The 20,532-nt window shown below is 45.4% G+C and overlaps 1 protein-coding gene across 1 annotated transcript; it reads right to left on the bottom strand.

The window, feature by feature from the left end:
* Positions 1-16,182: 16,182 nt before the first annotated feature.
* On the bottom strand, positions 16,183-19,363 carry LOC136580627 (uncharacterized protein F54H12.2-like). Its single transcript, XM_066581341.1, has 2 exons — positions 16,341-19,363; positions 16,183-16,229 (listed from the first exon to the last, which is right to left on the bottom strand). The coding sequence occupies exon 1, from the start codon at positions 19,361-19,363 to the stop codon at positions 18,056-18,058; it is 1,308 nt and encodes a 435-aa protein (XP_066437438.1). The 3' UTR covers positions 16,183-16,229; positions 16,341-18,055.
* Positions 19,364-20,532: the final 1,169 nt, after the last annotated feature.

The following is a 20,532-nucleotide window of genomic DNA, read 5'->3' as shown; positions in this document are numbered from 1 at the left end:
TGTGATTTGCCCATATGCCTTTATCCTTTTGCCTTCCCATGCATGCGCTGATCTGAGTACTGTAGTGAGTGTTATGATGCATGAAACCCACGCAGATGTTGATATCTTTGGACACAAGTGTACATTTATCGGACATGGTGGGTTTTCTACCATATGTCCGATTGTTCTGTTTTTTGCTGATGGGGTTAATATTATTGAAGGGTAGGCTCTGTGTGATCTGTCCATATGAATATCTTTTGGCTGATATATGGAACATTTTTGCGCATGTGCTGAGTCGTGTGATGGAGTGAGCGTTGTGATGCATGAAACCTGCGTAGATGTTGATATCTCTAGGCACATGTGTGCATTTACCAGATAAGGTGCTTCCTTGAATTGAGTGGACACATCAATGGAAACGTGCACACGTTCTATGATCACATGTACACATATTAACCCCATGTAAAGATGGCAAAAGTTGGCATGTGGTCCACGGACATGCTGCGTAGTTATGCATGTTTCTGCATGCATATTGAAAAAAAACACTCACTTGGTGTTTGGCATCTATGATTCACTTACTGGGATGACAGGTGAAGCTGTGTGTTAGATAATAGTCCGTTATCTTCTAATAACAGGTAAGCATCCATCATCATGATGTCCCCATCAGTGGGAGATAGTGGTTATGTCTGCTCTCCATTTCCCTCTATACTATAAATATCCCCGGTGATCCTGTCAACTATCTATAAGGGAGAAACGCGTTGGGTGTGGATGCAGTGTTGGTCTTCAGGTTTTGTATGGTTACAGCAGGACTCGCCTCTGTTGAGAGGAGGATGCTCTTGTCAGTGCGATCGGTCTACAGTAGAGATGAGCGAACGTACTCGTCCGAGCTTGATACTCGTTCGAGTATTAGCGTGTTCAAGATGCTCGTTACTCGAGACGAGTACCACGCGATGCTCGAGTTACTTTCACTTTCATCTCTGAGACGTTAGCGTGCTTTTCTGGCCGATAGAAAGACAGGGAAGGCATTACAACTTCCCCCTGCGACGTTCAAGCCCTATACCACCCCCCTGCAGTGAGTGGCTGGCGAGATCAGGTGTCACCCGAGTATATAAATCGGCCCCTCCCGCGGCTCGCCACAGATGCATTCTGACATAGTTCAGGGACAGTGCTGCTGGTGCCGGAGCTGCTATAGGGAGAGCGTTAGGAGTTATTTTAGGCTTCAAGAACCCCAACGGTCCTTCTTAGGGCCACATCTAACCATGTGCAGTAGTGTGGAGGCTGCTTTTTGCAGTGTTGCACTTTTTTTTTTTTTTTTGGATATCGGCCGTGCAGAGCATTGCGTCCTGCAGTAATTTTACATTGTCCAGGGCCAGTAGTGGTGAGGCAGGGACAGAAGACATATTTAGTGTATATAGGCAGTGGGCCTTTCCAAAAACATTTGAGAAAAAAAATCTATTTGGGCTGCCTGTGACCGTCCTCAGTGTACTGGGTCTCTGCTGGGGGTAGTTGTCCTAATTCATACGCAGCCAGCTAAGTGTTACAGCAGGCTTGCGCAAAATTCTTTCCTGCCTCTGTGTTGCCTCTTGCATCACCGCTGTATTCCTGTCCACAAGTGTACTGGGTCTCTGCTGGGGGTAGTTGTCCTAATTCATACGCAGCCAGCTAAGTGTTACAGCAGGCTTGCGCAAAATTCTTTCCTGCCTCTGTGTTGCCTCTTACATCACCGCTGTATTCCTGTCCACAAGTGTACTGGGTCTCTACTGGGGGTAGTTGTCCTAATTCATACGCAGCCAGCTAAGTGTTACAGCAGGCTTGCGCAAAATTCTTTCCTGCCTCTGCTGTGCGTTCCGTAAGCGAAGTCAGCCTCCAACCAAAGGCCAATAAGCGGCACATTTAATTACAGCGTTCTGTTTTTGCACTACAGGTAATACACCATGCTGAGGGGTAGGGGTAGGCCTAGAGGACGTGGACGCGGCCGAGGACGCGGAGGCCCAAGTCAGGGTGTGGGCACAGGCCGAGCTCCTGATCCAGGTGTATCGCAGCCGACTGCTGCGGGATTAGGAGAGAGGCACGTTTCTGGCGTCCCCACATTCATCTCACAATTAATGGGTCCACGCGGTAGACCTTTATTAGAAAATGAGCAGTGTGAGCAGGTCCTGTCGTGGATGGCAGAAAGTGCATCCAGCAATCTATTGACCACCCAGAGTTCTGCGCCGTCCACTGCTGCAACTCTGAATCCTCTGGCTGCTGCTCCTCTTTCCTCCCAGCCTCCTCACTCCATTACAATGACACATTCTGAGGAGCAGGCAGACTCCCAGGAACTGTTCCCGGGCCCCTGCCCAGAATGGCCAGCAATGGTTCCTCTCCCACCGGAGGAGTTTGTCGTGACCGATGCCCAACCTTTGGATAGTTCCCGGGGTCCGGGGATGAGGCTGGGGACTTCCGGCAACTGTCTCAAGAGCTTTCAGTGGGTGAGGAGGACGATGACGATGAGACACAGTTGTCTATCACTCAGGTAGTAGTAATTGGAGTAAGTCCGAGGGAGGAGCGCACAGAGGATTCGGAGGAAGAGCAGCAGGACGATGAGGTGACTGACCCCACCTGGTTTGCAACGCCTACTGAGGACAGGTCTTCAGAGGGGGAGGCAAGTGCAGCAGCAGGGCAGGTTGGAAGAGGCAGTGCGGTGGCCAGGGGTAGAGGCAGGGCCAGACTGAATAATCCACCAACTGTTTCCCAAAGCGCCCCCTCGCGCCATGCCACCCTGCAGAGGCCGAGGTGCTCAAAGGTCTGGCAGTTTTTCACTGAGAGTGCAGACGACCGACGAACAGTGGTGTGCAACCTTTGTCGCGCCAAGATCAGCCGGGGAGCCAACACCAACAGCCTCACCACTACCAGCATGCGCAGACATATGATGGCCAAGCACCCCACAAGGTGGGACGAAGGCCGTTCACCACCTCCGGTTTGCACCGCTGCCTCTCCCCCTGTGCCCCAACCAGCCACTGAGATCCAACCCCCCTCTCAGGACACAGGCACTACCGTCTCCTGGCCTGCACCCACACCCTCACCTCCGCTGTGCTCGGCCCCATCCAGCAATGTCTCTCAGCGCACCGTCCAGCCGTCACTAGCGCAAGTGTTGGAGCGCAAGCGCAAGTACGCCGCCACGCACCCGCACGCTCAAGCGTTAAATGTGCACATAGCCAAATTTATCAGCCTGGAGATGCTGCCGTATAGGGTTGTGGAAACGGAGGCTTTCAAAGGTATGATGGCGGCGGCGGCCCCGCGCTACTCAGTTCCCAGTCACCACTACTTTTCCCGATGTGCCGTCCCAGCCCTGCACGACCACGTCTCCCGCAACATTGTACGCGCCCTCACCAACGCAGTTACTGCCAAGGTCCACTTAACAACGGACACGTGGACAAGCACAGGCGGGCAGGGCCACTATATCTCCCTGACGGCACATTGGGTGAATTTAGTGGAGGCTGGGACAGAGTCAGAGCCTGGGACCGCTCACGTCCTACCCACCCCCAGAATTGCAGGCCCCAGCTCGGTGGTGGTATCTGCGGCGGTGTATGCTTCCTCCACTAAACCACCCTCCTCCTCCTACGCAACCTCTGTCTCGCAATCAAGATGTTGGTGTCGCACGGCGTGGCAGCACAGCGGTGGGCAAGCGTCAGCAGGCCGTGCTGAAACTACTCAGCTTAGGAGAGAAGAGGCACACGGCCCACGAACTGCTGCAGGGTCTGACAGAGCAGACCGACCTCTGGCTTGCGCCGCTGAGCCTCCAACCGGGCATGGTCGTGTGTGAGAATGGCCGTAACCTGGTGGCGGCTCTGCAGCTCGGCAGCCTCACGCACGTGCCATGCCTGGCCCACGTCTTTAATTTGGTGGTTCAGCGCTTTCTGAAAAGCTACCCACGCTTGTAAGACCTGCTCGGAAAGGTGCGCCGGCTCTGCGCACATTTCCGCAAGTCCCACACGGACGCTGCCACCCTGCACACCCTGCAACATCGGTTTCATCTGCCAGTGCACCGACTGCTGTGCGACGTGCCCACACGGTGGAACTCTACGCTCCACATGTTGGCCAGGCTCTATGAGCAGCGTAGAGCTATAGTGGAATACCAACTCCAACATGGGCGGCGCAGTGGGAGTCAGCCTCCTCACTTCTTTACAGAAGAGTGGGCCTGGTTGGCAGACATCTGCCAGGTCCTTGGAAACTTTGAGGAGTCTACCCAGATGGTGAGCGGCGATGCTGCAATCATTAGCATCACCATTCCTCTGCTATGCCTCTTGAGAAGTTCCCTGCAAAGCATAAAGGCAGACGCTTTGTGCTCGAAAACAGAGGTGGGGGAAGACAATATGTCGCTGGATAATCAAAGCACACTCCTGTCTATATCTCAGCGCATTGAGGAGGAGGAGCATGAGGAGGATGAGGAGGAGGGGGAAGAGACAGCTTGGCCCACTGCTGAGGGTACCCATGCTGCTTGCCTGTCATCCTTTCAGCGTGTAGGAGGAGGAGGATCCTGAAAGTGATCTTCCTAGTGAGGACAGCCATGTGTTGCGTACAGGTACCCTGGCACACATGGCTGACTTCATGTTAGGATGCCTTTCTCGTGACCCTCGCGTTACACGCATTCTGGCCACTATGGATTACTGGGTGTACACACTGCTCGACCCACGGTATAAGGAGAACCTTTCCACTCTCATAGCCGAAGAGGAAAGGGGTTCGTGAGTGATGCTATACCACAGGACCCTGGCGGACAAACTGATGGTAAAATTCCCATCCAACAGCACTAGTGGCCGAAGGCACAGTTCCGAGGGCCAGGTAGCAGGGGAGGCGCAGAGATCAGGCAGCATGTACAGCACAGGCAGAGGAACACTCTCTAAGGCCTTTGACAGCTTTCTGGCTCCCCAGCAAGACTGTGTCACCGCTCCCCAGTCAAGGCTGAGTCGGCGGGAGCACTGTAAAAGGATGGTGAGGGAGTACGTAGCCGATCGCACGACCGTCCTCCGTGACGCCTCTGCCCCCTACAACTACTGGGTGTCAAAGCTGGACACGTGGCCTGAACTCGCGCTGTATGCCCTGGAGGTGCTTGCTTGTCCTGCGGCTAGCGTCTTGTCAGAGAGGGTGTTTAGTGCGGCTGGGGGAATCATCACAGATAAGCGTACCCGCCTGTCAACCGACAGTGCCGACAGGCTTACACTCATCAAGATGAACAAAGCCTGGATTTCACCAGACTTCTCTTCTCCACCAGCGGACAGCAGCGATACCTAAACAATACGTAGGCTGCACCCGCGGATGGAAGCATCGTTCTCTATCACCATCAAAAACGTGGACCTTTTAGCTTCATCAATCTGTGTATAATATTCATCCTCCTCCTCCTGCTCCTCCTCTTGAAACCTGACGTAATCACGCCGAACGGGCAATTTTTCTTAGGCCCACAAGGCTCAGTCATATAATTTCTGTAAACAATTTTTATACGTTTCAATGATCATTAAAGCGTTGAAACTTTCACCTGAACCAATTTTTATTTTAACTGGGCTGCCTCCAGGCCTAGTTACAAATTAAGCCACATTAACCAAAGCGATTAATGGGTTTCACCTGCCCTCTTGGTTGGGCATGGGCAATTTTTCTGACGTACATTAGTACTGTTGGTACACCAATTTTTTGGGGACCTTGCCTACAATGTAATCCAATTAATTTTTTGCCCACCTGCATTAAAGCTGACGTTACATCAGCTGTGCTGGGCACTGCAATGGGATATATTTATGTACCGCCGGTGGGTTCCACGGAGCCATCCATGCTGTGGGTCCACAGGGAGTTGTAACTGCATGTGTCTACTTCTAAAGAACCCCAGTCTGACTGGGGCATGCAGTGTGGGCCGAAGCCCACCTGCATTTAACATGACATTACCTCAGCTGTGATGGGCAATGCAATGGGATATATTTATGTACCGCCGGTGGCTTCCTGGCACCCACCCATGCTGTGGGTCCACAGGGAGTTGTAACTGCATGTGTCCACTTCTAAAGAACCCCAGTGTGACTGGGGCATGCAGTGTGGGCCGAAGCCCACCTGCATTTAATTGGACGTTACCTCAGCTGTGATGGGCACTGCAATGGGATACATTTATGTACAGCCGGTGGGTTCCAGGGAGCCACCTATGCTGTGGGTGCACACGGAATTCCCATTGCGGAGTTGTACCTGCCTGTGACTATTTATAAAAAAAACACGGTCTGACTGGGGCATGCAGACACCTTGACAGAATGAATAGTGTGTGGCACATAGGTTCCCCATTGCTATGCCCACGTGTGCAGCTCCTGATGGCGGTTGCACAGGATTATATTTCTCATTGCTTCTGTACAGCATTGTGGGCTATCGCCCCACCCCTTTTAAAGAGGGTCGCTGCCTAGCCGTGCCAACCCTCTGCAGTGTGTGCCTGTGGTTCCTCCTCATGGCAGACGCACTTATAAATAGACATGAGGGTGGTGTGGCTACGAGGCCAGCGTGTGGCATGAGTGCAGCTGAAGGCTGCGCAGGGACACTTTGATGTGCGCTGTGGACACTGGGTCATGCGGGGGGGGGGGTTGAGCAGCATGTAACCCAGGAGAAGTGGCAGCGGAGTGTCATGCAGGCAGTGATTGTGCTTTGTTGGAGGTAGTGTGGTGCTTAGCTAAGGTATGCATTGCTAATGAGGGCTTTTCAGAAGTAAAAGTTGTTGGGAGGGGGGGGCCCACTCTTGCCACTATTGTGGCTTAATAGTGGGATCTGGGAACTTGAGATGCAGCCCAACATGTAGCCCCTCGCCTGCCCTATCCGTTGCTGTGTCGTTCCCATCACTTTCTTGAATTGCCCAGGTTTTCACAAATGAAAACCTTAGCGAGCATCGGCGATATACAAAAATGCTCGGGTCGCCCATTGACTTCAATGGGGTTCGTTACTCGAAACAAACCCTCGAGCATTGCGATAATTTCGTCCCAAGTAACGAGCACCCGAGCATTTTGGTGCTCGCTCATCTCTAGTCTACAGTACTCTGATCGCAGGGCCTTTTATAGGGATTGTGTGCTGTCAGAACATCACCTCCAATTTAGGCTGATTGTCACTGAAAATCATCTATGCGCATATATCTTGTTCTTTATTATTTTGTGTGTGTATATTGGGGTTAATAATGATTATTAGAGATGAGCGAGCACCAAAATGCTCGGGTGCTCGTTACTCGGGACGAAATTTTCGCAATGCTCGAGGGTTCGTTTCGAGTAACGAACCCCATTGAAGTCAATGGGCGACCCGAGCATTTTTGTATATCGCCAATGCTCGCTAAGGTTTTCGTTTGTGAAAATCTGGGCAATTCAAGAAAGTGATGGGAACGACACAGCAACGGATAGGGCAGGCGAGGGGCTACATGTTGGGCTGCATCTCAAGTTCCCAGGTCCCACTATTAAGCCACAATAGCGGCAAGAGTGGGCCCCCCCCCCCCCCCGCACTCTCAGCGTAAAGATCGTTCTCCTCTGTCACAGCTGTAACAGCTGTGGCAGAGAAGAACGATGTTAGCCCATTGAATTCAATGGAGCCAGCAATACAGCAGGTTCCACTGAAAGCAATGGGCTGCCGGCGATCGCAGGATGAATTGTCGGGAAGGGCTTAAATATATAAGCCCTTCCCTGCAATTCATCCAGAAATGTGTTACAATAAAAATATATACCGGCGTATAAGGCGACGGGGCGTATAAGACGACCCCCCCAACTGTCACCTTATACGCCGGCAATACAGTGGAGCAAAGAATAAAAATCATTACTCACTTCTTCTGACGTTCTGCGGTGCTCCTGCAGGCTGTCGCTCCCTTCTGGTCCCCGGCAGAGCATTGCTTTCTGGACGCAGGGCTTGAAATCCCAGCTGTTACAGCTGTGGCAGAGAAGAATGATTTGTCTTCTATATGTTCTTAATGGGGTCGGCGCTGCTGCCGCTGGCCCCATTGAGCGCATATAGAGAAGAGAACAGAAATCGCAGATCGCACATAGGTGCGATCTGCGATTTCTATGGCCTTAAGAAGGACCGTTGGGGTTCTTGAAACCTAAAATACTCCTAACGCTCTCCCTATAGCAGCTCCACCAAGATACCACTTTCCCTAAACTAATGTCAGAATGCATCTGTGGCGAGCCGCGGGAGGGGCAGATTTTAATACTCGGGTGACACCTAATCTCGCCAGCCACTCACTGCAGGGGGGTGGTATAGGGCTTGAACGTTGCAGGGGGAAGTTGTAATGCCTTCCCTGTCTTTCTATTGGCCAGAAAAGCACGCAAATTTCTCAGGGAAGAAAATGAAAGTAACCCGAACACCGCGTGGTACTCGTTATGAGTAACGAGCATCTCGAACACCCTAATACTCGAACGAGTATCAAGCTCGGACGAGTATGCTCGCTCATCTCTAATGATTATATAATATTTCTAACAAAAGAGTGTATTTTTAAGGGGTGTCCTTTTGCAATGATAAGTGCCTTGTTGTTGGTCCCCGTCATTACATATCAATATTGCAGTGATATTCATTTGTAGTTTTACAACAACTTAAGGAGTCACTTTCCTACATTCTAGTTGATTTTAATGTGGTGACTATTAGGATGAGCTTACCAACAAGGGATCTTCTCCCCTTTTGCACTGTCAGGGACATTTATTAACTGATTTATACCAGAATTCAGTTTTTTTTAGATGTGGTGGTAACCACTGCGGTAACGGTCAATATGTATGGAAGACTAACTGTTTTTCTTCAGATGTTACTTTGAAGGTATATAAAATCAAGATCAATGATATGACTTCTACCCCAAGTTAAAAAACAGATTAGCTGAACATATAGCTGGAGCATCAAGTAATACTTTTACATGTAGCATCTCTGGTGCTTCCCGACATTTTAAAGAACAACATGCAGGTAATGTTTCCACTTTATATCTTATGGCAATTAAAAAGTAAACCACCCATTTCATGGTGGGGATCGGCAGAACAAGCTTCTCTCATGGGAGGCCATTTGAATTATGGAGCTGTGGATATGTAAAACCTGCAGTGGAATTTTTCTGATGCCTGTTTTTCCAAATTATGCTCTGCATATAAAATACTCAGATCATTTGTAATTTGGTAAGGGTTTACTATTGCTTGAAACGAGTAGGAAAGTCTTTTATCTAGAATGTGCAGCTCAAGTTTTTAACCAAGTTACAATGAAGTTATTTTCTTACCCAAGTCACATCATTTTTTCAAGATTCCTTGCCCATAAACCGGCTCAGTATTTTTGCTCTGTGCTGTAGGTGGATTGTCCAGGGCTAATCATCTTTACCAGGAGACACTGAGGACTTTATTCTTTGCTTGCACCTTAAACTATCTCGTTTTCGTTTATATCCCCTATAAATTAGCTTAGTCTGCAGCAAATGTTTGTGCCAAAATTTTGGTACAAATATGGCATATGATGTCACATTTAGGCTAATTTCCTCAAAGCTACACTCCTTTTCTAATAAGCCATGTTTCTTCATTGAGCGAGGTGCAGAAAATGTCTTAAATATAATATTTGTGGTGCAGGGCATGTAAGTCAGTTTTTAGGTATTAATTGAAAAAGTCTTGCACGCTTATCTTAGTTATCTCCAGTGTATAATGATAGAAAAGAAAAGATAACTATGTGGGTACCATGAGTACTTTGGGTGCCTCTGTAGCTCTAGTCCATGGGGCTTCCTCTGTTCCCAACTGTCTTGCCACAGATCTTTGCCTGAATTTTTAGGTTGAGCAAAAAGCACATTTTTTAGCTTTATGGATGTAAGAAAATAACAGATCTGATTCTCTAAGATTCTTATATTTGTAGATATTCGTCCATGGAAACATTCACCGCCAAATTCCATGATCTGTGGATCATGAAACCCTTCAGAACGGATCCTTTTTGAGAATTTACTTCAACCAGAACTCATATTCTATACAAGCCACTAGCTGCCCCAGTCTTAAGATCTTGCACTCTGAAAATATGGATGTGAAGAATCAAACCACCATTAGTTTCACTCTCCTCGGACTCTCAGAGAAGCCAAATCTGCGACTGCCCCTTTTCATTTTTTTAATGGCAGCCTACATTCTGTGTATTGTGGGCAATATGACAATCCTTATGCTCATCTCAACTCAGTCTCAACTCTACAGCCCAATGTACTTCTTCTTGGGGAACCTTTCCTTTGTAGACATTTGTCTGACCTCTATCACCGTCCCCCGGGCTCTTTCTAGCCTGCTCTCCCAAGACTTGTCCATCTCCTTTCATGGTTGTTTCATTCAACTCTTCATGTTCCAGTTGGTGGGCAACATGGACAGCTTTCTGCTGGCCATCATGGCTTTAGACAGATATGCTGCAATATGTCAGCCATTGCATTACACAAGCATCATGAGCAAAAGGACATGCATCAGTCTTCTAACCTCCTCATGGATTATAGTGAGTTTTAATGCAACTCTGCATACTGTCATGACCGCTACCCTTCCTTACTGTGGTTGGGTCATCCCCCACTACTTCTGTGATGTCCCAGCCATGTTCTTACTTTCCTGTACAGACACATCTGCTCATCAAATGGTCATCTTCGCTGAGGGCTCACTCATAGTCATGGGACCCATGTTTTTCATCCTGGGTTCCTATGTTCTCATCATTAGTGTGGTGGTAAAACTACGCAGTTCCAAAAGCACCTCTCGAACTTTCTCTACATGTTTCTCCCACTTAACTGGCGTCATCTTATTCTATAGCTCAGTTATTTTCATGTACTTTCGCCCAAGTTCCCTCTATTCTGCAGCCTATGATCGGGTGGTAAGCGTTGCTTACAGTGTGATAACACCAATGCTCAACCCATTTATATATACTTTGAGGAACAAGGAATTCAAAAATGCTCTGAAGAAGGTAATACAATGCGGTAGGAGAGATGGTTCGGTGGTTGGCACTGCTGCATTTCAGGCTGGTATCCTGGGTTCAAATCTGAGCAAGGACAACATTTGCATGGAGTTTGTATGTTCTCCCTGTGTTTGTGTGGGCTTCCTTCCAAAAGCGCATACGGAAAGGTTAATTTGGAATTAATATGCTGAGCCCTAGTGGTAACAAGGACTGATGTGAGTAATGTCATTCTCACATCATTGTGAACTGCGCTGCTACTATATAAGTATAGAAAAATGTTAAATGCGTATAAAAATCATAAGATAATATTTTTGTGGAATATTTATGATGTACCTATTAATATTGACCTTACAATTTAATATACAGTTGTTTAGTGTTTATATTAATTACATTTATAAGTTTACTAATCAGTACCAGATCTAATGGTCTAAAACAACCATGGTTCAGCTAAAGGGAGATGTGTCAAACAGCTGATAAATATTACTGGTGTTGGTATCTCAAGGGTCCTACGTGTTCTTTGTCTCCTTGCCTCAGATATACATTGTGGAGATGTTGCTGGTCCATCACCATCCCATGGGCCATCTCTTCAGATACCTACAGTATACCTTGGATGATTACCCAGGTTTTCTTTTGGGTGCACCACAGTTAAGCCGTTAAATGCATGTTTGGTTTCATTGTTCGGATGGATCCCAAGTGAGAATTCTCAGTACAGCTCTGGATGTGAACGGGTGATACCGTATTATATACAGATTTAGACTTCAATAGTGGAGCCATGCTTTCAGCACAACTCAAGTAGACCTTTCCTAAATCTAGGACTAGTCTGAAAAATTGAATAAACTATTAGGCTAAGTTCACATCACTTTTGTAATGAACAGTATGTTTAACATGTGCATAAGGTGAGCTCTCAACGTACACGCTAATCATGTTCTGTAGGGTACATTAGCCAGATGAAGGCCAGAATAGTGTCTCCTTGTCCTTCGTCTGCCAGCATACATCAGCATTTTGTTTTAAAACAAGGAGATAGGATAGCGCCATAGACTATTTTATTTAATGGTATCCAATGAAAAGAAATATATTATATATATATATATATACTAGCTGATATACCCGGCTTCGCAAGTTAATTTGGTGCTGGTGTTTATCTGGTGTTCACATGGAAAATCTTATGAAGTCGTGGTTACTTTAGAGATACCGGAAAAACATATGTTCACCATTTTGCATAGTTCTCTGCGTTACCCAGGAAACACCACGGGCAGGTAACCATGCAACGTTTGCTTTATATAAAATGATATCAGCAAGGGAGAGAATTAGATTCCATACGTAAAATTTTGACGCTAATTCTTTTGCACTTAGAATTGAATAATCGAGTTGGGACCCATTAACTTTTCCTATTTATGACATAATCAATGCCCGTGCCAAATTTCAAGTTTCTATGACATCGGGAAGTGAGAGAATTAGATTTCGTACGTAAAATTCAAACGCTAATTCTTTTGCGCTTAGAATTAAACAATCAAGGTGGGACCCATTAACTTTTCCTATTTATGACATAATCAATGCCCGTTCCAAATTTCATGTTTCTATGACACCAAGAAGTGAGAGAATTAGATTCCGTACGTAAAATTTCGATGCTAGTTCTTTTGTGCTAGAATTGAATAATCGAGTTGGGACCCATAAACTTTTCCTATTTATGACATATTTAATGCTTATGGCAAATTTCATGTTTCTATGACATTGGGAAGTGAAAGATTTAGATTATGTTCGTAAAATTTCAACGCTAATTCTTTTGTGCTAGAATTGAATAATCGAGTTGGGACCCATTAACTTTTCCTATTTATAACATAATCAATGCTCGTGCCAAATTTCACGTTTCTATGACACCGGAAAGTGGAAAATTACATTTCGTACGTAAAATTTGGACGCTAATTCTTTTGCGCATAGAATTGAATAATCGAGTTGGGACCCAAAATGGTGAAAATATGTTTTTCCGGTATCTCTAAAGTAACCACGACTTCATAAGATTTTCCGTGTGAACACCAGATAAACACCAGTACCAAATTAACTCGGGCGAAGCCGGGTATATCAGCTAGTATATATATATATATATATATATATATATATACATATATATATATATATATATATATATAGAATAGAATACCCGTCCCAAAACAGCAACTGCAATGTATATATATAAATCGCCAGGCTCAGGAAACTTATTCAGTGGAATTAGGGATAATAGCTATAATACAAAGGTGTCAGCTATTTCCAGTACACAAATTAATCAGGATAAACCATTGTGGAGGTACCTTTACATGTTGCCCCTCTGGTCTACTTTTGTAGAAACTGGCAGAATTTCTAAAAAGCCTTCACAGGCTTTTCTTTTATTCTTAGCACACCTAATTAAATATTTTCCCATAAACAACATTGCAATCAAGTCTGTATTACAGGGGGGGGGGGTGCGGAAAATTAGCTCAGCTCCACACCAACATTTTTATTGTTCATAGCAACCAATCACAACGCAGCTTTTATTTTACTTGAACAGTATAAGACAGGAAACTTGCGCTGTGATTGGGTGTTAGGGGCAACAAAGACAGATCTTCTTTTGAAAAGCTTTGATAAGACTGTGGTGTTGAGCTACATTTCCGTGGCCCTCCCTGTAGATGCTATGGTGATGATGAGTGAGTGTAAGGCATAATGTGTAATTACACAATGTATTCACATGAGGGCAGAGTTGTTTTGATAACAAACTACACCACATTAGGCTAGAGCGACACTATGGGGGACGAATGTCAATGTTTACCATCAGTCACAGGTATTCATTTAACATATACGTCCTAGCATATATATTCAGCAGACCCCATTAAAGGGATTTGAATAGAACCTAAATACCATATAAGAATATAGAGGTCCTGTAAAGGAGAATGACTACTTAACAGGACCTCCATCGTCACACCTCATCCTCACTCCACCTAGAGAATTCTTTGTTTTCAGCTCCAACGATGCTCCGTTTTTTGCTCTTCATATTCTTTCCTCTCACTTACCACTCTTTCTGGAAACATCATGGTGTTTAGTGTCATAGTGTTCAACTTCCATCTTTTTGTTTCTTTGACCACTGTCCCCAGTATGCTGTTATGTCAGGAAACCATCATCTCTCTCCCATCATGCATTGCTCAGGTTTTTTTCTTTGGAAATTTCCTTTGAAAATAGTTACAACTCATTACTGTCTATCACGGATTATGATCAATATGTGGCTATATGTGGCCTATTATCATATTTGGCTTAATGCATACAAGTACCACTTTATCTAGTATGCGCAATGTGAGAGACATCTTGGTCAGATTTTCACCGCTATGCACATATTCTTCCTCTGTGACATCCCACCACTCCATTGGAGCTATCTTCTTCTAACATAACGTTCAACCAGCGTTTGATCTTTATAAAAGACTCCTGGTCGCCTCCTTACTATCATACCTTCCAGTGCTTATACTAATACCTCCATTCACTGTATTCACTCACCCAAAAGTAGAGCGTTATCCACCTGTCTGTCCCACCATATATACTTCTTTCTATTCTCCAATTCAACCATCTCTATGTATTTCAGACCTTCATCTGTTTCGTTACCTCATAAGACTAAATTTATCCCTTATATAAACCATATTTATTCAAAAGGCAACCCGTAACATAATAACATAGTATATTAGCCAAAACAAGCCCTATGTCAAAACTAGTGATGAGCGAGCACCAAAATGCTCGGGTGCTCGTTACTCGAGTCGAACTTTCCGCGATGCTCGAGGGTTCGTTTCGAGTAACGAACCCCATTGAAGTCAATGGGCGACCCGAGTATTTTTGTATGGGACCTATGCTCCACTAAGGTTATCATTTGTGAAAATCTGGGAAATTCAAGAAAGTGATGGTAACGACACAGAAACGGATAGGACAGGCGAGGGGCAACATGTTGGGCTGCATCTCAAGTTCCCAGGTCCCACTATTAAGCCACAATAGCGGCAAGAGTGCCCCACCCCCAACAATTTTTACTTCTGAAAAACCCTCATTAGCAAGGCATACCCTAGCTAAGCACCACACTACCTCCAACAAAGCACAATCACTGCCTGCATGACACTCCGCTGCCACTTCTCCTGGGTAACATGCTGCCCAACCGCCCATTTCAGTAATAGTAGCAGTCAAGACAGGCCCCAGTAACAATTCCTAAGCAGCAGTATAGGGGGAGCACAGTATTAGTTCAATTTCAGTAGTAGTAGCAGTCTAGACAGGCCCCAGTAACATATCACTAGCAGCAGTATAGGGGGAGCATAGTATTAGTTCCATTTGAGTAGTAGTAGCAGTCTAGACAGGCCCCAGTAACATATCACTAGCAGCAGTATAGGGGGAGCACAGTATTAGTTCCATTTCAGTAGCAGTTGCAGTCTAGACAGGCCCCAGTAACATATCACTAGCAGCAGTATAGGGGGAGCATGTCCTCTAGGCCTACCCCTACCCCTCAGCATGGTGTATTACGAGTAGAGCATAAATAGAACGCTGAAATTAAATGTGCCGCTTATTGGCCTGTGGTTGGAGGCTGACTTCGCTTACGGAACGCACAGCAGAGCCAGGAAACAATTATGCGCAAGTCTCTAGTCAGGCCTAGGTGCGTATGACTGAGCTACTGGAATCCACAATGCAAAACCAGTCAAGTGGCCAAAGTCAAGTGGTAGGCCTTAAGTATTTTGCTTCAATTTTTTAAAATGGTGAGATGAAAAACCAGACAGACACCGTATGCAGCATATATAAGTAGTAAGAGTACACACCTTATGTCAAGCCGCCCACTTTTGGAAAGTGACAGGTGCCACGCCCCTTTCCCAGGACCTTTGACCCTCCAGCCCTTCGTCACAGCAGCTGTCCGCCTGTGACGTGTATCAGGGGCCCCCACCCGTATTCTAAGCCTGTGACGCATCACGAGACACACTTTAGAATACAGTGTGTGTCATGATAATCATGGGCTTTTTTATATGTATAGTTTTGTCTTGGTTGTTATTTACCAACCAGCTCGACTTATGAGTATAATGGGTTAATATATAGAATGCATTTCAAGCCGCTAACAGATTTTTTCAGCACCGCAACCCGTCAGCCTAGACATCTGTTATCTACCATGCAAATCATCCCCTATGAATGGGTTATTATATGTACCATTCATGTAATCCGCAACGAATGGGTTATTAAGTTTATAGGATGAGCTAATGTTAAGTGTAGCCTGCTAGGTTAACCTGCTGTTATATATCAATCATGTAAATAAAGAAGTTAATATATTGAAAGAAAAAACAGACTAATGTATAGTTTTATAAAAGCTTTATTGAGAGCGCCGAATATATAAACTTGCGCTGTAAGAAAGAAAAAAAAAATATAGAATATAGTTATTACATAAAGGAATGCATAAGAATGATTACATAGATGTGTATAACACTGTATAATGTTAAAAGAAATATAGTTACATTTTTACAATCTTTTACAAAGGTAGCCACGACATGGGGAGCACTGGTGTCAGTCGCTTTTTTGGCAATAGGCTCCCCTGGGTTATTCCGTGTGGAGATGGGGAGAAAGTCAGGATTTTGTTTTTGGGGGTACCAGTCGCAAAGCCGGGAGCCGAGCCTGTTTTCAAATCCTGGAGAATTTCTCTAGTACTGTGGCTGCCAATGACCGTAGAAGGCATATTAACTTCGGCCAACGCTCGCATAAAAATGTCCCAGCCCAGAGGGTGATTTTTCTTGGTAACGCTACGGCTCTGCGTAGCATGGCGGATCAAGTCCAAAATGTTTTGTTTGAGGGAAGTAACAGTTCAAAAGTCTCTCCGAGTTAAAGTTTTAGATCCATCATGGACTTTATTAAAAAATCCATCTTCAAAGAATCCACCAACTCGCGAGTACTGGCGTCTCCAGCGACATCGCTAGGTACATTAGCCTCCGCTATTGCATGCATAAAAATGTTCCATCCCAAAGGTATACTTCTTCTCACGAAGGTGTGACTCTGCGTCGTATGTCTGATCAACGCTGGGAAATTAGTTCCGTGAATTACGGTATTTTTATATACCAATTCGTGCTTATCGTTCCATGTGATAATATTCCGGTGATTGAGTAGAGCGGCCAGCAATCGCTCCGTGTTTTTCTTGCACGAGTGCGGAAGGTCCCAACGGCGAATGACATCAGCTATTTCAGCTTCATAACGCGAACGGTCGGCAGCATACACGGATGGAATAGCGTAGTCTGACTCCATATTAAAGTCTTTACCACCTCGGTTTAGCCACGAGCTGAGTCTTGGTATGATTCCTCTCGCTGAGTTCAATAGGTCGCTTTAGTGTAACACGCAACTTTGAACTAGATGGGGCATCCGTCAATGATTTCTGTATGCTGACTTCGAGAAGCTCACATTAGTGTGATCAGCTGACTATCACTTATGTCTAGGCCCACCGGATGTGGGTGTGTGACAATGAACGGGATGTGGCTTGAATTAGTTACGCCTTTTTTACAATCAGTAGCTAATTAGTTCCAACTCGGGAAGTGTGTCAGTATAGTGATGAAAGATGATGTCTATTATTACACACTAAGAATCAAAGATTACGCTGTTAACAGTTAACACAGGTGTCTATCTCTCTATTTTATTATACTCCATGTAATTAACGATTATATAAAGATGCACAGATCATATTGAAAACACACGGTATCCGACATCTGTAATGACGGTCACAAAACTTATCTTTTATAAATTGGTTTACAAAATTATCATTTTTTTTAAAATCTGGCGTAAAGAAACGTAAAACACTCTCATAAGATAACCCACGGGCTATGTAATATAATACAAACACACAGTAATGCCCACAAAATACACTGTCGGTATCCTGAATTTGGTTATCCTGATATATGTACCTAGAGCAGTTTCTTTTTAAAAACTCTATAAAAGCCTCGGGAAAAATGGGACTATCCGGTGCTAGGCCATAACTATCAAAAAAGACCGCTCTCTCCGAGTCATATAGTACAATTAACACCCAGTGTCGTCCTCGCTGAGTTGAATCATCAGTATTAATTATATAAGCCGATGGTCTTTTATCCACAGCGAATTGGGGTAGGAAGTCACTCGGGTATACGCCAGCAAAAATTTGCGAAGTATAACGATCGGATTTAAGGAGATTCGTGAGTTGAAGTGTGTTCATAATTTAATTGTAATCGTACAGAACTTCTCTTCTGTGATTTATTTCCAGAATAGCGGGACTTGACGCGTAGACAAGCATGTTAACCGTGTGAGGGGTAGGGACTGAGAAGCGTACTTCCGCACGCAGGTTCCCGGTTTTAACGAGCGAGAAGTGCGTCCCGGGCTCCATGTCCGGTGACAGATCGAATGCAAAAAATGTGTATCCGCTAACGAACTCATTTCTGTCAATCGAAATCGAGTTGTCTGCTCGCTGCTTTCCAGAGATATGCACGAGAGCCATATATTCCCTAATAGCTAATTCGGCCTCAAAATCAGGCTGAAAAGGCCTGGCCGGAATCTGTTGACCATCCAGATACAAGGCCGCGTGGTTTACGGAATAATGGTGAAAACAGAGAGGATTTTTTTGGAAGCTACCGCTAAAGGCTTCATTGTCCACAAAGGCTAATATCACAGTTTTAGGTATTTGACCCAGGAACAAATTTTCATGGGTTGCTATACGGCTTCCGATTGCTATGCTGAAGACTTTGAGATTCGTCCTATCCAAAGTATATTTAGCGGTGGTTGCTAGTAGCGCCTGGCTGTGGCCTATGCGGACGGCTGGGGATACTTGTACTCTCTTGATGAAAATTGAAGCATGAAGGATTTGAACTTTAAATCCATCAGGGTCTGCTGCCATCAAGCAGAACGAGTCTTTATTCCTTGTCAGTTTTATCTTTAAATCCAGACCGTTCAAGATAAGTTTCGGTTGGTTAAATATATCACCATAAATAGGCCCCAGAAGCTCCACAGTTTTAGAGCGATGTGTTGCTGCAGCTCTTTTAGCGAAGCCTACATTTAGACCGTCGAGTGTCCTTTCATGGTGGTGACCCGCCGAATCCTTGTAAAACAGGCCTGCTGTAAATTGGGATGCGAGCGTTTGACCACTATAATTTAAAATTGTCTCGATGAACGCTCTATAGCTATAAAGATTATCGGATTGTGAGATTAGTCGATCCCCCAATGTGATGTCCACTTGGTTAAAAAGTGTGGCTATTGGGTAATTAATAAAGCCCACACGTGCACCATCGGCGATGGGTGTGTTATCTTGTTTAACTATACGACAGGTTAAGTGCAGGAGGGTGTTATTTAAGTCGTAGTAATATTCGCCGCTACCCGATATGAAGAATTCCAACGGCGTGTTGTCAGTGAGGGCCGCGATAGGCAGGACTTCAACAAATAAAGATTTTTCAATACTTGTCTGCGTTGGCGGTATGGTGAAAATATCCAACTCAGATTTAGTGCACTCTACAGATCCGTCGTGTATGAACGCCATGTTAGAGAATTAAAAGATGTCGTCTGCTGCGCGTCTAGCGGGTTTCTGACGGCGTCGTCTTTTGCGTGAAGGAGTCTTATCCATGAGGAGCGGGTGAAATCGTGCAACGATTCGCCTTTTTCTTTTACGGGGGTTTTTTACAACAGAAACAAGTCCGGAGCCTTGCTGTTCTTGACGCGACTGATTGAGTCTGTCCAAAACAGCCGAGGAAACAGAAGTGACTGCATCTGTAGCGATATTTTTGACAGCCGTCTTTACATGAGGCTTTACTAATTCTAGACCTTTTCTGAAAAGAGGCAAGGCCCTCCGGAAGAGTGACCTGAAGACACCGCCAATTCCAGCGCCATTCATATACTCGTCTCCGTGAAATCCGTCTATTTTTCCATTTCCACTCTGTGCCAAATAATGTTTCACGTAGAGCGTAGGATCACCGTACACCCGCTGAGACAACATGTTTTAATGCTGCGAACCGTTACGCGGTCTAAAGTGTAATCGCACTATACTTTTCCCGTACTTGAATTTAACAGGCGTGTTCTGGTCTGATAAAATCGAGATTGTAATCGTGTCAAAATGTTGTTTACACACCGACACGTAATCAGGGCGATTGTAGTGAATTGTGACAATGTCGCTGTTTTTACCGGTGATTTCGACCGTTCGTAGTAATTGGACGTAATTATTTCCTACAATCTGGTGATCAATTATATCACTATAGATATACAATGTATAAAATCCACCTTTTATGTCCGCAAAATGCCGCTTCTTGTCCGCGATATCCCCAGGTAAAGCAGGGTTATATTCAGGCAGGCCTAGCAGAACGGACAACTTATGACCCGGAGCAAAGTGTAGCGTTGGAGAGTCGGTAACTGTAACAATTCTTTTTACTTCATCATAGCGTAGCTTGAAGAGCTCGTTTGTTAGCCTTAAACCCTCAATTCTGTCATTTATCGTGCGCGTCAAATCTGTTAACGAGGCGTAAAAACCCGATTTGATAAAATACTCATTGTAAGTACTTCCATTTTTAGCCACGAAAAAGTTTCCCTCAGTTGGCGCAATCGTGTCCCATGTGTGCGGGTACTGAATTTCAGTTAGCGCCACATCGTAAGCGCCCGAGAGGTGAATCGGCTTCGCTAGTTTCGTAGTGTAATTAGAAATTGAGTTTTCGGGGTAGA

This window comes from Eleutherodactylus coqui, chromosome 10, assembly GCF_035609145.1.
Source record: "Eleutherodactylus coqui strain aEleCoq1 chromosome 10, aEleCoq1.hap1, whole genome shotgun sequence".
Lineage (NCBI taxonomy): Eukaryota > Metazoa > Chordata > Amphibia > Anura > Eleutherodactylidae > Eleutherodactylus > Eleutherodactylus coqui.
The sequence above is the reverse complement of the archived record's forward strand: the minus strand, read 5'-3'. Positions and strand labels throughout refer to the sequence as shown.

Coding starts and splice junctions, on each gene's coding strand:
- LOC136580627 (XM_066581341.1), bottom strand. CDS start 19,363: ATGGCGTTCATACACGACGGATCTGTAGAGTGCACTAAATCTGAGTTG.